Raw genomic sequence first — 21824 nt, 5'->3', positions numbered from 1 at the left:
AAATTAGATTAGTATTTAGAAAAAAAAAAAAAAAAAAAAAATGAAAGAAGAATACAGTATCTAAAGAAAAAAAGAATGGAAGGGAGGATTGAGAAGATAGAAAAGGGATGGAATTACAAAATGTGACTATTCCAATAATTGTTTGTCGAGAAATTTTCTGATGTTTGCAAATATCCATGGATTGGAATACGATAAAATTTCGATTCAAATTTATGACATAAAACTTAGTATTGATGTGCTCTATAGCAATAATTGTGATGAAGTCAATTTCTTTTCTCTTTGAATGACTTTCTAAGTAAAAATCTTTCATGCTCTTTTTCTTTTGTGGCAGATTAAAATGACTTATCCGTTCTTCGATTTTAGCTATTCAAAATAATACAACATTTGCGATTTGTCACATTTCCACATTACCGACGAATGTCAGGATTAAAACACTTTCCAACAAGGAACCTTTACTTAGTTTCTGCTTAGTTTCAGAAGTAGGGTGTAAAATCGAAGTTCTCGAATTACTTTGAAACATCTGTGTATTAATATTAACTCCTGCAATAAATTTCTAAAGTTCAGTGCAGAAAATTTCTTCATCGGATACATTCGAGCGGAGAGGTACGAACAAAACTTTTCACATCGCGAGGAAATGTCAAAAAAATTACCGCGTTAACAGTTGGTCCCGACTCTAATCGTTCTAATTAACTTCTCGCGAGAAAAGCACCAGCGGCCAGTGAAATTCCAACAGTCGACAACAACTGCCTGTCACCGAGAGACGGCGTGGGACGTGGGAATTCGTGGCTCGCGACAGGGAGGCGAGGGGCATCTGAATGCTTGGCAAATAGCTTCGATACCGATGCCACGAGTGGTATCGATACACCTCGCCCCGATCGAAATGCCATTCTCGACGACACGGTGGACACGGCCAGTTGACTCGACTGAATTAAAACAAGCCTCGAGACGCGTGTCGCTCTTATCGCTTGGAAATTACCGCCGCTAATTTACCGCGCGACCGCGCGGGATCCCCTGACTTTACACCTGAATAGCCTGAGGTATATCGCGGGAGTAACAACACAGATCTGTTGGCGTTAATTGCCAGAATGTCGGGCCAGCTAGCGCCAAAGTGGCGCCCCGAAACTCCACGCGCAAAGTCTCCTCGACGCCTAGCGCCGGTTCTTCAATTTTTCTTTCTCTCTCTCTCTCTCTCTCTCTCTCTCGTTCTTTTCCTTTCTTTCATTTATGTTTCTTTCTCGAACGATAAACACACGCCGATCGCCGGCCAAGGCGCTAATCGTATTCCGCCGCTAATAAATCAACGTCGATCGAGAAACTGGTCTACGAAGCCAGACGGGCCGAGCGTGCCTCGGCGTTCGAGCATGTGTGTTTTGATCATTGCGTAAAAATTAATTAAATATCGATGTTGTGTATCGCCGTCGCAGGTAGTTAACAGGCCCCGACAGCCAGATGTACTACGGCCGACGCATAGCTGATCACGGTTTTGCGGAATCGTGATTCGAACGTGGTCGGCGTATCCAACGTTGCGCGTGCGTACACGCGCGTGCCCGTATAATTATCCAGACGTATTTCCCATGGTTCGACGTCTCAATTCTGCCACGGATGCAGCAACGAAACGTCTCGGCGCCATCGCCGAGATGCGAGAGATTTTCACCTCTCTGTGCCGCGCGTTCGAACGCGTACTTTCTATCTGTATTATTGCCGCTATCTTCGATCACCGCCCAAGACTAATTAAAAGCTGGATCAATTAATTTCACGGTAGACCGGCAAAGTGTTATGTACAAACATTTATCAAACGAGAGGCCAAATAGCCACGCGTGCGCGTGCCCGCGGATGTCGTTTTGCAATTTGATTTCCTACCTCGCACCCAATTTGAAATTAGCATCGAATGGACGTGGAAACGAATGGAATTGCTCCTTCTCTATCTCAGAGAGGAGCAACGTTTCTCTGTTGCCTGTTGCAACGTTTTCGTTCCCCCGGATTCCTGCCGAGTCATTCGTGATAATTATTCACAATATCAATTTGCAACGCGAAGAGGAAACGATTCCCTCGACAAACGAAGGGACTCTAATCAATTAATCCCCGGCTAAGGCGATAAATTATAATGACACAGTTACATCACCAATGCCGCGTTACCTAACCGTACGCGCACCCGTAAATGCCTCGTAACTTGCTTCACTGTCTATTATCAATTAAAACCAATACATTATCAATCATATCATTGATTATATCGTCTATTATCGATTAAAATCTATACATTATCAATAAAGTTTGGATTGGACACGCTTCTCAACGTTAAACACTCTATAATATAGATACTTCTGATATCAATATTTTCTATCTGACTAGAAAGAATTTTATTTTACACGAGAGAATGAACACGTATACGCCTGTCGTCGTATAGTACAGCCAAAAAATAGCAGGGAAGAAATTGATGACAATACACATCGCACGTTCCGAAAATTCCACAATTCTCGAATTTTCTCGTTTCAAGGATTTCTCTCCGAGAATTGTGTTTAAAGCGTACCGAAACTTTGAGCAGATTCTGTTCAACGTTCAACGGGAAGGGTCGGGAATCCCTCGCGCGGAAATCATGAAATCGACGATGACGTTGCCCGAGCATCGTCGTTCACCTGTGAAATCACCTGACGTACTCCGGTGCCCGGCAGGTTGCCGCGACTCGCCGAACATCCGGCGATTTTCTAACATTACGTCCGCGCGTCCCTTTCCGAGCGCCACTCGTGTTCTCATGCATGACTTTATCGTTGCCGGGTCCCAACTGAATGAAACGGCAGCGGTATCATGCCCCGTAGTAAGTATCCCACTTGGCTCCCGCGCGATCGGCACACACGATCTCGCCTCCGTTGATCGCTCGATCGTGATCCAGGCCCCTGAGATGATAGAGGCCCCATTGGCCCGTTGAACTTTGAAACGCGCGGCCGAACTTGTGGAAACGAGATCCATTCACGGCGGAGACCGTGTTCCCCTTGTTTGCCAATGTTTGCCGAAGAAACGAAATGAAGTTTTAGGGTCGGACGTCTACACGGATCGGAGGCTTCACAGAACGTGTACGTGTATACGGTGGATGCTAATGACACGCGCTTTTGGGACACGAGATACTTGCGGTGTTTCGTTCTTTATCAGGTTTTACGTTTCGTTCAGTATCGAATTTTGTAGTCGTACGAAAGAGCGACTGACGATACGAAACTGGATACAACTTGGACCTAATTAATTAGCGTGTCGCGATATCGCAACCAATTAATCCTCGAGTTCTATGGATCGAGTTTATACATATATCGATTACGTTATGCGCCGTTCGACTCGAACATCTTCCCGCTGTTTTATTCGCGAAGCGTGTCTCGCGATACTTGCTGTTATCGCGATACACAAATCCCCCCACACGAGGAACGAGCCCAAACGTTTCGAAGGTAATTATGAAATCCACGTGTACTCTGCAAAGAGGCTGCAACGGATCAAGCCGCGTTGCGAAAGCAACTTCGATTGGGAAGGAGACTATGAGAATCGAGTTGGTCGTGTTAATCAGTCTAATGATGTAAAACGATCGTGGAATAAAGCGGGAGGTGGAAAAGAGGTACAAACTGCAGTTGTAATTTCAGATTCAGTCTTCTCGCGTTTCGGTGGGCAGGCTAATCTGCGAAATATAATTAGCCCCGGTGACTAACGCGAATGGTTTTGCTAAATTTAGCGAAATGCAATCATAACAGCGCAGGTGGCCATTTCACCCTTTTCAAGTGTTTGACAAGCCGGGATTGTACCCGGTGAGCCCGGTGCGCGTAGCGAGGCTAGTTGTGAGTCACACTAGGGCTAATTATAATCCTTTCGACCGTAGGTATCCACCAGGTCTCTCCTGTTGTTCTCTTTCCAACGCCAATTTGCATTTTACGACGATAATGTTGTTAATATTAATCATTGGGTCTCTCTTCGAAAGGCAAATACGGATTAAAAGGTAACGGATTGAAGAGCGTGTCAAAATCACTCGCTCCTTTCTCTCTTTTTTAGTTAGTTAATATTTCCCAATGATATCATTATTTTATTATCGATTCATTTGAAATGAAATACATTTTCATACGGACAGAATAGATGTTATTTTCAATGATTAGAAAGTAGTTTTTCACGTCACTTTGATTTCTATGCTTTTCGTCGGTTTTATCTAGAAAGTTATTCATAATAGCGATCTACTAATATTCTGCGTAGTGTAGATAATTTACAGCTCAATGCAATTTCGTAAGAGCAAATCAGAATGTACCCTAACAAATTGTATCTTTATTAATGTTGATTCCTTGTAAACGCAACATATTCACAGTCAAGAAAATTAGCCATGATTTGCAAAATGTAAGTCGCTTTTCTGTAAATTACTATCACACTGATAATGATCCAGACAAACTGAACTTGTATATTTCTTTTCTGTTAAGTGAGCCAAACGATTCAATAATCTCTAACTCTGGCAAATATTTACGAAATAAGATTTCGTGCTCGAAAGATCTAGGACAGATAGAAACGCAAGTATAGTTGCGAAACGATATAGTATACGCGATACACGACGCCGCGGTACAGTTTCGATAATCCGAGTGACCCCAGGGTTCGTGGAATTGACCGATACGTATTGATATTTACGCGGCGAACGTTTCACCGATGCCGCTGATCGCGTTGCTCGCTCTGTTACAGGTGCAGAAGACAATGCGCGTGAGGTCAAGGTGACGGCCGAGCATGGAGACCATGCAGGACAGTGGCGGGTTGCTCGATGGCTCGAGAGGAAGTGTCGCGCCGGGTCTGCCCATCTCGAAAACAGTGAATCAGTTGAAAATAGTGGAAAGTGGTAATGAAAGTGGCAAGCTGCTGACCGCAACCAAATCGATGGAGATGGATCCGTACAAGGAGTTGGAGCTGTATCTCGCCAAAGTCAACGTGAGTGTTTTCTTTTTCTGTAAACATTTTATTTCACCATCAACCCGAGAATCTGCGTAACGCCCGTTGAATTTTGCACGCTTGCTGGTAGAAACTGGAAATGTTCTCTGTTGCAAAATTATTTACGAAACAATATGATACGTCTTTGAATTTACTCGGTTTAGTTGAAGGAGTCGTTGATTCTTAGTTGAAAAAAGTCTTTATTCTGTCAGCTCTATAATCTTACCATTGTCGAGAAAATTACACCTTACATTTCACGTGTCTGTGGACGCGAGAATGTACTTGCAAGTTCAAGTTCAACGTTCGAGATCAATCTGTCGTGATATCTCATATTCAAGGGATGTGCGTGGATTTTTGTGACTGACTGTAATCCCTAAACTGAAAGAATTTGGGCGATTCTTCGCCTAATATCGAAGGAAATTGACGGTGATTCGTAGTTTCAATCACGGTCGAACGTAAGCGACGTTTCTAATGAAGCGTTAATACGATCGCGTTCGCAAGGGAGAACTGTTCGCCAACACGACACAACACGATTCGGTTAGGAATCGATCATTTAGTTTATCGGTGTTCTCGCCGAGATCGATGCACAACAAATTGAACGTGACGCCGTGATCGCAGTGCGAGATTCCGAAACACGTTTCGTCCATGACCGCCATGGTCCAACTCGTCGTTCTCTTGTTTTCTCCTCGTCTTCTCCTCTTATTTCTGTTCTTGTCTACCGCGATACGACGCGTCTTAGAGCGTCCGCCGAGTGCAGAATTAAATACCTGGAATGACACGTGGAAAGTTGTAATCCAGTTTTCGTTTGCGAGTTTTGTCTTTCAACGTCCTATCGGTTTCGGCGACTCACGCCAGGTCGTATTAAATTCGCCTCACGAGAAATCCCGCTCTGGTTGACAAGGGATTTTAATACTTACCGGGTATTTTTGGCGATCAAAAAGTAATCGAGAATTCATCTCATCAAGTGTAGCATGTTGTACGTAATATTTGCAAGTTAGTTCCGAAGAAGTTACGTTCAAACTTCCACGAATCAGACGAATTTAACAAATATTTCTCTGGACTGTAACAGTGGCGAGTTATTTTAATTTGAAAGAAAAATTAAGTTTAATTAGATGTCGTGAACTAAAATAGTATGTTATATTTACATAACCTTCGCGAGAGTTGATTCCGAATACATACAAATTTCCAGGAATCAGACAAATCTTGCAAATGATTTATTTAACAGAGTCACGTTATTTTAAACACTTTAAGAAAGATTTCAAAATTCAATCAGATGTCATGAATGTCCAACTGTTTGGCTCTTCTTGGCCTCATTGGCCCAACAAAAATTTTTTAAGATTTGCACGTAGTTTACATTGTTTTTTTCTTTTTATTACCTATGTAATCTATATTAAAACAACTTTTATAGTAAAACAATACACACTGATCAGAAAAATATATTCATATTAATGGAAAAAATATGAAAATTTTTAAAAGTGTCAAGTGCCGAAAAGTATTTTCAAGATGCTCGTTTAACATTTTTCAGCAAATCTGAGGGGCATCATGAACATTTATGGTTGAAATTATTCAAACATTAACATTCTCATTCAGTTATTTCAATTTTGGTTTATACAGCGCGCGCCTGCTATAAAATCTAAAATTCCTTGGAATTAAATTAAATTAAATCGTAGATCTTCGAGATCGGACTAGACGATTTCTGGAAGTTGCGGAAGAAAATAGTAAAGAGTCCACGTCGGCTTTGCGACGATTAATACCGCGAGTCACTTCGGATTCGTATCGCGAGCGAACGATCTCGCGATCGCCGCTTATTATCTCGTCGGATTCCCTCTTGCTCTCGCCTAAAATCGGTACACCTGTTCCAGAATCTCGGCCGGTCGAATTTAAAACGGGACGAGGCGGCGTGTCGGTATGAGAAAAAGGGGCGCGCGAGACCGGTTCCCGTCGCGCGAGTCTCGAAAGCTTGTACCGCTTGGCCGCGGAGCAATTATTTCTGAAAGAAGCGTATCGTGTCGGTGCGTCGATGTATCTGGTCTAAGTGCGGTACGCCAGACCATCGGTGATCCACCGATGCATGTCGACGCGTTGCAACGCGAGCATCGGAGCCGATAGTTCTGCAGGGAGCGCGCGCGGAATTCCGATCCGGACGTTGCTTCTAAGAACGAATGTCGACGCGGAAGCAGTCCGTCATCCTCCCGCTATCCCCGCGACGTTTCAGATGACTCAGGCTTTTCAGTTAGTTTGGCTTCTTTTTCTGTATCTCGTTGCGACGTGATTCTCCGTACAGTTTCGCGCAGGAAGCTGCAAAAAAATTGGAAATTCGAATTGATGATGGTGATATCTTATCTGTATCGCGATGGTTTGGTTTCGATTCTCAATTACGCGTACAATGTATCTTGCTGTTGAAGCAGCAAATAGCTAATTGTGATGAAAGCGTATCCATTGAAGAAATAGTAAGGGATGATTTCAGGGGTATTTTTTTCCAGCAACAGTTGTTTCTTCCAATATTCCTACAATATATATACAGAATTAATGCTAGAACTGCCAACGATTAAAGCATAAAATTGATCGAGTCCAAAGAATAGAGAAACTTTGTAACAAAATGGAGAATTTAGAAGCTTCTATTTATATATATTTTACGAAAAAATTATTTACATTCTTAAAAATACACTGGTTATGCGCTTGTAAAATGTCTAACAACAATTGTAAATTATAAATTGGTCATTTTGATCAATCACTTTGGTAGTTCTTAATAGTGTTAAATATTAGGGTAATAATATCTATGTGTAACATCGTTTTTTTAATATACAAAATTTTATTTTTTTAAAATTGTCGCTAAATGGCAACGTTTACTAAATTTGAAAAAAATGGCGTTTCTCATTGGCACCTCTATTGTTATACATAAATTCATCTTCTATCGTTCAAATTTTGTTAAGAATTCAGCAACGTCCCTCCCGTCTCTTAAATGTATATTAAAATTTAACATTTAACATCCGACAAAGTTACTAAAGACAATGAAACATCAATCCATACCACCACAAAATTAAACAACCCTTACCGAGCAGGCATTTCGATTTTGCAAAGGAAGTTTTTCCTCTCTCCTTAGAAGAGTTTCATCCGTCGAAAGCGTTACACACGCGTCTATTTCGCGCGAGAGGGTCCTTCCCGCGGCGCGTCGGTCGAAGAGATTTGGTCAAGGTTACTTCCTCAGTCAAGTAGCTTCGGTCTTCAATCCTTGCCTTGTTTTCTCTCGTTTCTCGATTGCCTGAGAACGACAGCTTCGCTCGATCCCTCGCTTATACGAATATATATTTCGTGAACAGAAGGAGAAGGAAGGGTTGGGGGCGGGAAGGCGTGGAAGGCGAGAGAAGTCTCGTTGGCAACAAAACAAAAATAATGAAATGGCCGGCTCAAGCGCATCTTTTCCCTTGGCTCGCTGGACCAAGAGAACCCGAGCGTTCGCACGGTCGCGAGAAAACGCAAAAACACTCGGTGGTAAAAAGCGGCGGAGATCCGTTTAAGTCATCTGTTGCTCAGCTTGTCGTTGATCGCGCGCGCGCGCTCGCGAGCAACCGCCTCTAGGCGAATGACGCTATACTGTACACACAGTTTCTTTTCTTTTCTTTTTTTTTTTTTTTCCTTTCTCGCCGGCTGGATAGTCTCGCAAGGCTTTGCAAGCACGCTCGCACCGACGCGGAGCCACGAGGCGAATTAATTGCTTCGCGGATAATTAATTAAGCAGTTAGGCCGAACAACCGGAATTAATTGGACAGACGCTACTCGCTGAAACTGGCTGGTGCGTCTTCGAACGTTGCCGTTGCGCCGCTACGGAGAAACGAGCCACGTTGGTGTTTGAACGTGTCACAGGAGACGCTCGTGGCAAATTGATAATCAGATAGTACAAGACGAAGAGTTCTTATTAATTAATTTTTACGCGTGTGTTTGTTCGTTAGTTGCGAACAGGTGGTCGGTAAAGACGTAAAGTTTCCCCTCGCGAGGAACCGAGCTTTATCAAAGTTGATGCGTGAACTGTACATTTGTGCAGCGGCGTTATTTAATTAAGATTGAGAATATTTCAGCCAGCTTCACAAATACTCCTCGATCGCTGTGGTAACTTTTCAAAAGTTAATGCAAGTACCATAGTCTTTCGCGAGTTTACTCGGAATATACCCCCAAAAACATCAACAACTTGTAGAACGTATAGTAAATTCCAAATACAGAACGATGCAATAAATTTACATGCTCTTTATCTGCAATATAATAAGAACGTGTAGTAAATTCAATGATATAGTATTGATATTAGCAACAGACTATCTGCAATTTCGCCTTATAATTAATCGTTCCGACAAACGTAACCGCTTAATGAACCAATTAAAGTAACGAACAGTTACTCGGAGCCCAAAGCTCTGAAGCCGAGAGCAAACGCTATTCCGGATAACGTGCAATTCGCTCGAAGCTGGCAGGCAATTAATTAATGAAACCAATTCGCCGACCGGCCAGTTGGATTAATCGGTTAAATTAATCGGCCGGCGACCGTTGGCCATTCCGAAAGCTTGGGCGTGGAATTCGCGCGGCAAGGTTGATCCTCCTGATTCGTAAACGTATGTACAGGGTGGAAAGAAAAGTTTGCCCGTGACTATCATAGGTGAATTCTACACTTACGGTTTGATGAAAATACATGTAAAGAACCTGCCGAAAAATTGACCTTGACCTTGAATTTTGGAGTCAAAAAATTTTTTTCCTACTCATTGCAAAAGTAAAACTTCCCCGAGGAACCATAGATGGTAATAGTTCTCCTGAGAAATGGCAAAAAAGTTTCTTAATCATTCAACACTGAAGACGCGTGCGTTCTAACAGCGTCTTTACGGATGTAATGTTTATATTTCGAATAATATGAACAGTTAGTCTTATCATTTGATTATTTAGACTCACACTGATGTTACAACTATGACGAATCAAACCTAATGCGAAAGTTACGTGAAATAGACATCCACGAGTTCAGAACCATAAAGTCGCTGTTAGAACGCAATGTTAAATGATTAAGAAACTTTTTCCATTTTTTCGAAAGAACTATTACAGTTGCGATCCGTGGTTTCTTGGAAAAGTTTTACCTTTGTGATAAGTAGAATGCAATGCAAAGAAAGTTTGAGCTTAAAATTCAAGTAGCCAAGGTAGAATTTTATCAATGGTTACCACGGAAAAATTTTTCTTTCCACCCTGTTGCAAACGAGATTCCCTTGTTTCCTCGTCGCGAGAGAAACGAATAAGCGCATTCACTTCGATAATATCCCGTCAAAGCTCGTCGACAATCTCGACACCGAGGTTCCGAATGAACATCGAGAGAAAAACTCATTCCGGCCGTGCCAAATTTAGAGTCGGTTTCGTCGTTTATCGACGCGCGAGTTCTTTCGACGGAAATATTTGCGACAGCGAGGATGATGCTTGGCAATTACGTGGTGAGAAATCGACTATTGACGAGTTAGATTTCCTGAAATTGTTATTCGCGTGGTATGAAATCGGCGAAGAACTTACAAACTGATTTTCCTTGAAAGGTTTTGCTAGGAATGTTATTATCGATTCGATTGGAGCACTATTTGGCAAGTCATCGTGTAAGTAACTTCAAAATGGATAAAGATACGTACTATCTATCTTTTCATAATAAAAAAAAAAAAAAAAAAGCGTGGATGTGCATGATACAATGATTCAAATTATCTATTGTTATTACTTATCACGACATTCAGGCGAGTTTTAAATTTAAAATTTATCTCAATGTTTGGTATTCTTCTACGTTCATAAACATCCCGATTCGATCATTTCTCGTCGAAAAGAAATATTCTTTTCTCGTTTCTATCCGATTTCGGAAATTTTAGACAATTGTTTCCCAGAGGATATGTCCAAAATTCTCCCGTTTTATGAGCTAACTAACTTCTCGAACGTTTGCTACGAAAGTGAAGTAACAGCAGCAATTGCGACCAATCGAGCAGCATTCGGTTCGACATGCAAGAGAGTGTAACGTCGGCCAGAGTAAATTAATTAAGTGGCCAAACGACGAAAAGCATTCGCGGTGGCAATTACGACGTCGACCGGCGATTACTATGCGCGGGAATGCGTCGTTCATTGTGTCAGCGATCAGCTTCTATTATTATTCCTACGCGATTTACGCCTCCGTGAACGCAACCGAGCTACACGAGGTTCGCACGGGGGCTCGCGTAGGAGGGACAAACCGTGTAACAGATTGGCCGAGGTGGCCGATCACCAGCTCGGAATTATTGCTTAATGATCGTGTGCCGTGGTGAAATGTTTGCGGTCGACGATCGGCAGCGACAGCTTCCGCGACGATCGCCTGGCGCACAGGTGAGTCAGTAGGTCGCCGAAAGCGAGCTCGCTTTTTTACGACATCGAAGCCTCCACTCTTGAAATTTCTTCTGCGAACGAAAGACCATCGATCTCGTGTCGGGAACCATGACGAACTGCCATGTTCCTGATGGGGAATTTCGCGAAATTTCTCTGAGACACGAGGTACGAGTGAAAGTTCATTTGCACGATATGGCTGAAAAACGTGCGACAACTTTATCGAGGGAAGCAAGATTTATGATCGGTTGAGGATCGACAAGTTTGATGAGATTTTCGTGGCAAGGGAGAACGGACAGAATTGTTTCGCATGTTTACTTTTGTTTTTTCTCATGCTTTGAGATTAGTGACAGTAACGATAAGAAACAGCTTCGGTTTTAATGTTGTTAGAGTAGTGAAGTATCTATAAAGATACAATTTTCATTTTCATTCTCTCATACTTTTCAACTTGTTCGTTAACTTTAATCGTACGAACTTGACATTGATTAACCCTTTCACTACGACGCCATTGAACGAAATCCCACGCCAAAGGTGTACACATTGATCGAATCATTTTCCAAGTCCGTTAATTGAATTTCCTGGGTCCAGGATGTTTCCTTTAAACAGATTTAATTTTTCAAACAAAAATCTAATCTTAAATTTTTAAGAGATCAACAGTTGTACCTACTTTTAATCTTCTCCAGGTAATTTTCAAATCGAAATTACACAGCAAATTTCGGTCCACGAGTTTCGTTTCGATAAAAACATACTGACTTTTCCACGTTCGAACGTGTAGATTCTCCGATTAGTGTGTTTGAGTTTGACATACGTTAGCATCAATTATTACAACGTCTACTTGCAGTTATTTTTGCGTCGCGAGACAAATCACGGGAGCGCGATTTTTAAACGGCTGAAACAGAAGAGGAAAAGAGGAAACGATAGCACGATAAAACGCAAAGGTTTTAGGCTTGTTTTCGCCGCGTCGTTCGAAGAATTTATGACGAGGCATCGTGACGGTCGGCCTTGCGTATAAATCCTGGCGGGCACGTGGTTTCAGCCTGATGTAGAAATCGATTGGTAGTAGTCGGAACGAAAGGTTGTTACATCGGGCACGATGCCCGACGCATAATTTAGTTACACACGAGCGGTACATCTCCCTTCTTGATGCGCGTATCTGCGAGAGTTGCTGTAAATCGTTTGACCCTCGGCGACTAAATTACAAAATGATGTCTGTTTTAACCCTGCGCAACGTTTTCTAATGGGACGTCTATATAAGAGGGAGATTCCAACTTGATGACAGCAAATGGGATTACACAGTTTCACGAGCTATAATCAAAACGAACTCTACCTCTCCCCTGGATTATTCGTCAATTCTGTACGTTCAAAAAGAAACGATCGTGTTCCTTTTTTTTTTCTTTTTTTTTTTTTGTTTTGTAAAACGTGTAATAGAAAGTCTCGTAATCTTACGAACGCAACTGCGAATTGTATTGATTTCTATTGCAATTTACACGAAGGAATCACAATACTCTGAACAAGTTCGATCCATCTACTCTCGTATTCCTCTTCGAGGGTGATTTCCTTTCAACATGGACCGATATTGTAAATTAAATTCAGGAATATTCGCGACAAATTCTCTCGATTCTCTTCTACGTGAGAATTTTCGTCTTTCTTCTTCGAATCTTCTTTCGTGCGACTGAAACGAACGGAATAAAACGAAACGAAAGGCAGATCATCGAAAGGCCAGCTTAACGATCGAGAGTCCAGCTCTGGTTCTCGCGGTTGGTTCCCATAATCCGGGCTCGTCCGACGGCTTAAAATTTCAATCAGCCCCCGCGACGTCCGAAGACGCGAATTTATTCCGTGCTCGGGCTCGTCCCGCGCGTGCAGGTACGAGATCGGCAAGATAGCTATGCAGATAGGAGCGTTGCCGCGCGCGCGCGCCAGTGTTTGCGTTTGCGTTTACGCTTCAGGTCGCCGCGTTCCGTTCTGATTATTATCCGCAACCTCGAGAACGAGCGCGAGTGCTGTCACATCCAAACCAGCGCGAAACGTATTTACATTTGTTGTAAATTTAGGTTATTACACAAGTTTGATATTGATAATATGTTGGTGTAAAATAAAGCGCACAGGAAACTCCCGTATACAATAAATTGCGTACCGCAGTCAGCGCGTCCAACCTGCTCCCAGAGCCCGTACATTTTTGGAGCAACAGAGAAACTTTAGTAAACTACAGTGCATATATGCACTTTTAATTCACATTGATAAAATAATACTATACATTTTTCATATTTAATATTTAAGAATCTGTTTATCATGTATTTTAGATTTTGACTATTATTTATTTTATATTTTGACTAGTATTTGTTTTATATTTATATTAACACATTGAAGACGGTTTATTATGTATTTTAGATTTTGATTATTATTTATTTTCTATTTTGACTAGTATTTATTTTATATTTAAATTAACACATTGAGAACGGTATGCTCTGATAAATATAGCCTGTATTTTCTCATATTTTTTGAATTATTTAATATAGGGATGTATTATTGAAAGGGTTCAAGAGAATGTACAACATCTAACAAGTGTATTATTTTATTAATAATTAAAATTATTAATTATTTTTCAGTTTAGAGGTATTTTATTAAATAAAATGAAAATTACCTCTAGTAACGTTTCCTGGTGTGGTATGTTAAGATACAATTTTCCTACTTCTTGAAAAATTATATAACATTATAATATATAATTATATATATAATATATAATATTTAATTATATATTATATATTATATATAATTTATATTATATATAATATAAATTATATATAACGTTGTCTGGGTCGTGTCTCCTACAACACAAAAGAGCATTCCCTGTCCGCAACATTGAAACACGAGAATTCTCGTCTCCCGTCTGCAACAGTTGAAAACGGAAGAACGCGAACTCTCTTCTCCCGTCCACAATGTATTAAATAAAAAAGAAGAAAAGGTGCAAGGATAAACCTGCGACAACAATGTCAAAGTGCTCTTGACGACTCTTGGCTTGACGACTGGCTAAAATACTGCAAAATAAAAAGAAAGCCCTTGTTGGCACCATCTCTTGTCCATCCACGAAACACTCAGCCCAGAAAATATATGAACAAAAACGCATCGGCCGTCGATGCTCGGCACATCTGACATCATCGTTGCGTTCCAACAACATTAAAACGACGTCGTTGCAAACGTTTGCCTGCCCGTTTGTTCTTCGCGCTGAAATCGAGGAGAATAAAGGAGAATCTCGAGCAAGGATCGTCTATCGATCGAAAAAAAAAAAAAAAACAATTTCCCACATAGTGAACGTGTCTACGCGTAAATTATTTTTCAACAATGATTGCTTCACTGGAAGCGAGTGGACTTGGAAATAAAGGAATCGCGCATTTACAGATAAGGTTGCAGTTTACGTTCGCGGAGAACGTTCGCAGTTTGCATGGGATATCGGGAGACAAAGTGGAATTTGTCAGAGATACGTTAAGCACGAGGTTACATGGAAACATCGATGGATTCGGGTGTGCAAAGATTGCCGTGATCAGCAAAGTGATCGGAAATACGAACACCGGAAATCTGAATCTACGTTCGTTCCTCGCAAGCACTCTCCGACTCGGGTGTATTTCTATCCGATTGGATGGAAATTGACTCCGACGTTGAAATCGTAGCTTGCGTTCAGATAGAGCGGCGAGTTACTCTCCGAGCTTTCGCGAAAGATTTTGCCTGCTTTTGAAGGTAATTTCATTTTGCGCGCTGTTTCCGCGAAAAGAGACAAAGAATAGATAAATTGATTTTTAATCCAAAAGCAAAGAACAAAACAAGGTTAAAATTTATTTTATAGGATCTTCGTTTGAATCGTGAACGTTGTTCCAAATAACGGTGTTGAATATTTACTTAAAATCACTCACGTTAGGCACGTTATACCTTTTTCAAACTAATTCTTATTTTCCAAAGCCATTTGTCGAACAGTTGCAAAATAAAATAAAATTCCTTTGTCATCGTCCAGGAATGAAAGATCTTTGATTAATTACATGTATATATAGGTAATTGTTCGATTCAAGTTTTATCTACATTTCGTAGTTCTGCATATCGACAGGGAACGTTCTTATCCTCAACGAAACAGTACAGATCACGAAATATGCGGAAAGAATCTTCGTTGGGGGGCATAGGCACTTCGGGCCACCGAAGAGAATAAGAATTCCAAAGAGTTTCAAGATACCAGGAACCCCATAGAGTTCCAATCCAGCCGGATGTCATTCTGTATTCCAACATTCCCCTCCCTTCCCACCCTGTTGTTGTCGCGCTCGGGCGCCGCATTCTAACTCTCCGTTTGCTCATTTTGCATCGGAAGATTTTATCCGACGGCGTCGCGCGTCACTCCAGAAAACGATATATAGATTTATACGGTGATACATTGGTACCCGCGTCTAGCGATATCGAGTTCATCGTGTATCGTTTCCATCAAACGAAAGAACCTTTTTCTGAAGAAAAAATAAAAATAAAATAAACAGCAGTTTTTACATTATAGCTTTTACATGTCGATGACATTGAACAAATAGATGATAATTTTTTTAAAAGAAAGAATCTTTCTGATTTTCGTTACGCTTCTGGGTAGTAATTATTTTTCCTGGTGTTTTATAGTACTCGTAGACATTTTATTAGCATTAGCAAACGTTGAATTTTTTGAAAATGACATGTTTATAGTCGAAAACGGTAGAAAAGTGCGGTAAAATATTTTTGATAAAATTTTTACTAGAAGGGGAAAGAATTATCTGTGTCAACTCATCTCTTACGCGCGAATTTTCGAAAATATTTTTTCGCACGTTGATGTTGCGTTTGTAATTTCTGAAATGATCACGCGGACGTTGAAATAAAAAAGAAAAAAAAAAAAAGAAGAGAGAGACGGGGGCCAGCTGTAATTCACGCCGCAAAAATATACAGATTGTTTTTCGGTCTATTCGGTGAGTTTCCTGAAAGCGTCAAAAGCAGTTTACGCCAATCGACGTTGCACGGCGAGACGGAATAACAAATTGTAATTTCGCGCGAACCTCAAGTTTCTGGAAGACGTGCGCACACTTGGGAATACGCGATATTTTATTCATACGATTGCCGAAAATCGTAGACAACAATAATGCAAATAATTTCTGGGAAAAGTCGACGGGCTGCTTTTGAGCGATTTTCTGCGTCGATTTTTGTTTTTTTCCAACGACTCACGGTTCCTCGAACGCGTCCGCTCATCAATCTTTCAGAAAAAGATGGCGGTTTTATCGATTCCCATGAAGCCGTGTGTTTACGACTCGACGATTCCCGAACGATTAACATAAGAATCCTTCTCTTCCGACTCGATAACTCGTCCTCTCTAAAAATACACACCCGATAAATTCGTTTCGAAGGGAGCACGGAGAAATTACGATGATGGCGCGATCGATTGTACGATTGCGTCGAGTCAGTAACGAGATTAATACGTTGGCGCGATAAATCACTAAAGACTGGCAATTAACTCGGTTAATATTCAGAAGCACGAATTAAAAGACCACGCTGCCTGTTCGAGTATATTATCGACTAGCAATTGTTGTTAACCTAGTTTATCGCTGAAATCGATCGTTTCTCATTGCGGAAAGAAATTATCTCGTATGGTGATAGTCGAACGTGAAAACTCGAGAGACAGAAAAAAAGAAAATTGCATCGACACTTTTGTTACGAGATCAACGTCAGCTCTGTGAATCTGTCGCTATAACAAACGACCCTCGACCCGGTGTTGAAACGTTTCATCTTCCTTCTGCAACTTCTTTGAATAAACCAGGGAACTTGTAATTAGCAATAGTTTCTCTCAACGAAACGTTTTAATTGAACATTTAAATTCTCTTATCCCGTCTGGTCTCCTTTCGTTCTCTGTCCACGGCAACGTTGTTCCGTCTCACACACTATCATCCACGTCTCACTGCTATACTCACATCGCTTACATCGCATGCACACTACACTCCAAGCCAAAAGACAATCGACAATGTTTGGAAGAGAGTCAATCGTAAAAAGGAATCATTCGAGACAACAACGCTACACACTTAATGTATCAAGTGTAGCACTAATAAAAAAAATATAATTTAATAAACAATAGTATAATAACATAAAAAAAAGGCAAACCCTCCTAAGACAAAAAAGACGAACATTTGAACATTAGTTAGCATTCGTAAAGGGATACTAATACAGTGGTCAGTAAATTCCGTCTTGGAATTCTGGCACGGAACAAACGTTTCTTTCACTTAATTGATCACTTCATTCGATTTAATAATTACATCGTAAGATACGCGCAAAAAAAGATCGACGTTTTTCATCGGCTAGGTCGTAAAAGAGAGCATCGGCGTTTTATTTCGATTTTCACGAAGACACGAGGATAGTGATCGGCCGATAAATTTTGTCGTAAGTATCGCTCGAGTGTGTCGATTGTGTGAATTTATTTATTTTCTTTTTCTTTTGTCGAACGCGCACGGCGGTGTAATGAGTCGTGCAACTTTGGTAACGAAAGATGGGCAATAAAAGAGCTGTTCGTACAAAGTTGCATCTCGGTATCATTTCCAAGCGCTACTTGAACACGATCTAATGTCCAGATGTAATTTATACGAGCGCGAAGCGCAGTCTGCGCTCGCTGAGTCACCCGTTTATTAGGCCACTTGAAATTACAGCGTCCTATCGTCCTCCTAACGAGCTTCGTCCTATCGTTTATCTTTTTAAACAACTCGCGGTCCTCGCGAATCCTCCGCGATGTTACTCGTTGCAAAAGAAAAAAGAAAGAAGAAAAGAAAAGAATGGAATATTGCAAGATGAGGAAAATAAAGTGCACCAGTTAAAATAGGTTTATTAAAATTGATTTATTCGTTGCCTGTTTGTTGATTGGTTTCGTTCTCGAAAGTTTTTGTAGTATTTTATAAGTTAGTGAACCAGTGATGGGAATTTCGAGACGTTGCGCGCAATTTTCGTGAAAATAAAAGAAGGAGAGCAAAGACGAAGCGCACGATCTTATTATTTAAATGTTAATTGTTTCGCTGACTCTCGATCGTCTTTATTTTCCCCACCGATGATAATATTTTCATCGTACAAGCTAGTGAATTCGTTGTTCAATTACGTGCAATTTTCGTGGAAATAAAAGGAAGAGGAAGATTGAGAAATGATAAGAAAAACAAGGTGCACGGTTTTCGTTATTTAGATTGTTAATTACCTCTATCCTTATTTTCTACGTCGCTTGCAATGATATTATATTTTCGTCGTTTCCACTGCGTAGTAGAAACTCAAAGTGCAGACGTGTCGCTAATTGCACGCGTGTAATTTTCGCAGAAATGGGAGAATGAAAGGGAGAGAATGTAAGGACAGAGAAAATGAAAGAAAATACCGGACAAGCTGCTTTATTTTGTTTATTTTAGATTGGTTAATATCGTTATCATGTTAATAGAAATTTAAAATAAAGGCAAATTGCAACTTTAGACGCAATTGGACGCATGTAATCGACAACGTCGCGAATATTATACCAAGGCTTCTCGTGAACGTTGCGAGGGTAAATATTAATTGTAGGCGCGTACGTTCGTCGATTTTCAATGCATAATAACGCAAGGTCGCAAACGGTGGCACGAAACCCGCCACGATCTGCATTGAATAGCGGAAATCAGCTTAAACGTTATCACGGGAAACGCGACACATGTAGTGGTCGATGACTTTTGCAGCGTAAGTAATTGCTCGATCGCCTTTCAGCCATTCAGCTCCACGCCGTCTATTAGTCATTTCTTGGAATTGCTTTCCCTGCTTTGTGAACAACTCACCGGGTTACGTGATTAGGCTCGAACGCAGCAACGAAGTAACAGCTTCGATGTGTAAAATTGTACATGTCTTACAGAAGGTAGGACAGATTTCGATTTTCAGCAGAGCGAATATCAATACGAACTTGTTGTCGGCGAAATGAAATTTCGGTTATTCGTCTTGCTGATAATTCAGAGGAATTTCAGATTAGAACTGATAAATAATTTGACAAAAAAAATTTCATCGAAGAATTTTTCTTGCTCTGTTCTATTTCTTCATTCCGCAAATGAATCCTCTCGTTCTCGTGTTATTTCACACGGACGACTCTTACTCTCGTGTTCGATTCGAGTTCTCTCTTTGAACTCTAAGGGGTTTCGAAAGAGTCATGTTCGCGAGGCATTGGAAAGGACTAGGCACACGGCCTTGGAATTCCTGCGTAACGTTCAAGTTCAGCATGCAAATCTGTGGCAAACGACGAGAGGTTCGCGCACGCTCGGAGAGACGGGACGTAAATAAAATTGTAACGCGCGGATCACGCGGGTATATGGGTAAATAGAGCGGTGTCGAGATGGAGCCGGTGTAATACACGAGGGACGACATTCAAGCGAATTTGCGAGAGACGCCTGCCCGTTGGTAGAAAATCTCGACGCAGTTTCACGTTGAACAGGTTCAATTGGCCTCGCGAAATGTGTCTTCGCATCGTCGCAACGCCGTCGACATTCTGCATTAAAATTTAAAAATTGGCCAAATAATCCAAATTGCTTGGCCGACTTAGCAATCACTACTTTCAAATTCCTCAGAAATAATTCTAATTGAAATAATTCTATATTTACCGAGATGTTTTAAACTTTTTCCACGTCGAAATTTTACTCCGCAAATCTCGTCAACTGTATTAATAAGCGGCAAAACAGAAGGTACATCATGCAGTTTTTGCATGCAGTCAATTTCGTTTCACAAACATAAAGTACGAGATACTGAAAAAAAGAGTAGAATCAACAACAGCTGCGAAGACGAAAGTTGAGCAATCGGTTCGCATCAACGGTACGATCAGACGGTTTCCTGCTTCGAGAGTCCTTAATTTGACGATGGTTTCGATAGAAGAGCTCGAAGAATGCCTAACCGGATAATAGACGTTAATATGCGGCATGATGATCGCCGTGGTCGGCGAGGAATATAAAAAAGACCCGGTTTATCCGGAAAGAATCTCCCAATTAGGATAACGAATGGCCAGAGAATCCGTGGTGGACTCACCGTGACCGAGAATTAACCGCTCGTAGACGATCACAAACGTTTCCAACATCGATGTGTGATTTGTAATTTATCCGGCGATCGTTCGCCGCCAGAACCTTTGACCTTCGATTTGTGACACGTAGTTTCTATTTTTTTTCTTTTTTTTTTTTCAAGAGGAAACGTGTCGACGGTTTCTCTCGAGATTCCAGTAAAAAATTAACGACGACGTTTGGTAAAAATTGAAAGACTAGGAATTTGGTGACAATGAATTTAAAATTACTTGAACCGCCCACGAGTGCAAGATATGCCTGTTAACAACAGGAGATTAGTTCCTAGTAATTTCTAGTAAGATATAATATATACTTGAAGCTATAATTGTTAAATTCTACGTCACACATCGTACATACAGATTCCAGTAAAAAAATTAACGACGACGTTTGGTAAAAATTGAAAGACTAGGAATTTGGTGACAATGAATTTAAAATTACTTGAACCGCCCACGAGTGCAAGATATGCCTGTTAACAACAGGAGATTAGTTCCTAGTAATTTCTAGTAAGATATAATATATACTTGAAGCTATAATTGTTAAATTCTACGTCACACATCGTACATACAGATTCCAGTAAAAAAATTAACGACGACGTTTGGTAAAAATTGAAAGACTAGGAATTTGGTGACAAGAAATTTACGATTACTTGAACCGCCCACGAGTGCAAGATATGCCTGTTAACAACAGGAGATTAATTCCTAGTAATTTCTAGTAAGATATAATATATATGCTTGAAGCTATAATTGTTAAATTCTAGTCACACACCGTGCACACAGTTATGTCAAAGATACAAGAATTTACAGCTCATTGAAGCGAGTAAAATTAAAATTTTACTTGGAACGTTCCTGCCAATATTCCAGACATAGTGTCACGCCTGTCTCGTAAAACAAACTCTCCTTGTACGTAGTTTCTGTCTACAGAGACACTCGAGCGACGAGTAACAGTATCCCTATTACCATATACTTAACAATAAAAAGTAGCATTAATTACCCCGTGCAAAGGCTGCAAAGACTGCAAAGACGACGTTCAAGACGATGGAAAGATACACGACTATTAAATCGATCGTCTGAAACCGTCCAGTCGTTAATCAAACGCAAACACACGTACATATGTAAAAAAAAACGATCAATTTTACCAACCTCTCTCTCTCTCTCTCTCTCTCATTCTTTATTACGAAAAAACGAAAAGAAAAACAGACAACGGCGCGATCTATATATAAATATATACGGTGAGAGCGGTGGCTGGTCGACGCCGGATTAATAACGATTTAATAATAGACCACCTAGGGTCACGATCGAAAATTAATATTCAAGCAGTATGTATCGAGAACACATTATCGTACCGCGGTACGGCATGTCGTGCACGTTCGAATGCAGTTAGCCTTGCGTTCGATAGCTTGATTAACGAGAGAGCCGCAATTAACCTTGCACTTCAACGGCTGCGCCGTGGCCGCGCAACCTTGCCAGAAATGCAGAATCCTTCCCC

At 40.9% G+C, this 21824-nt stretch overlaps 1 protein-coding gene across 3 annotated transcripts in view; it reads left to right on the top strand.

Moving 5' to 3' along the window:
- Positions 1–4686: 4686 nt before the first annotated feature.
- The window catches only part of LOC122537444 (rho GTPase-activating protein 7), a 413295-nt gene continuing 396157 nt past the window's right edge, over positions 4687–21824 (top strand). For all 3 annotated transcript variants that reach the window (XM_043670601.1, XM_043670602.1, XM_043670600.1), the window contains exon 1: positions 4687–4926. In XM_043670601.1, coding sequence (XP_043526536.1) covers positions 4729–4926 — 198 coding nt within the window. In that variant the 5' untranslated portion in view covers positions 4687–4728. The remainder of the gene's footprint in view (positions 4927–21824) is intronic.

The sequence above is a fragment of the Frieseomelitta varia genome, unplaced genomic scaffold (assembly GCF_011392965.1).
Source record: "Frieseomelitta varia isolate USP_RPSP 00005682 unplaced genomic scaffold, Fvar_1.2 scaffold_909, whole genome shotgun sequence".
In the NCBI taxonomy this organism is placed as follows: domain Eukaryota; kingdom Metazoa; phylum Arthropoda; class Insecta; order Hymenoptera; family Apidae; genus Frieseomelitta; species Frieseomelitta varia.
This window is presented reverse-complemented; position numbering and strand designations above follow the sequence as displayed.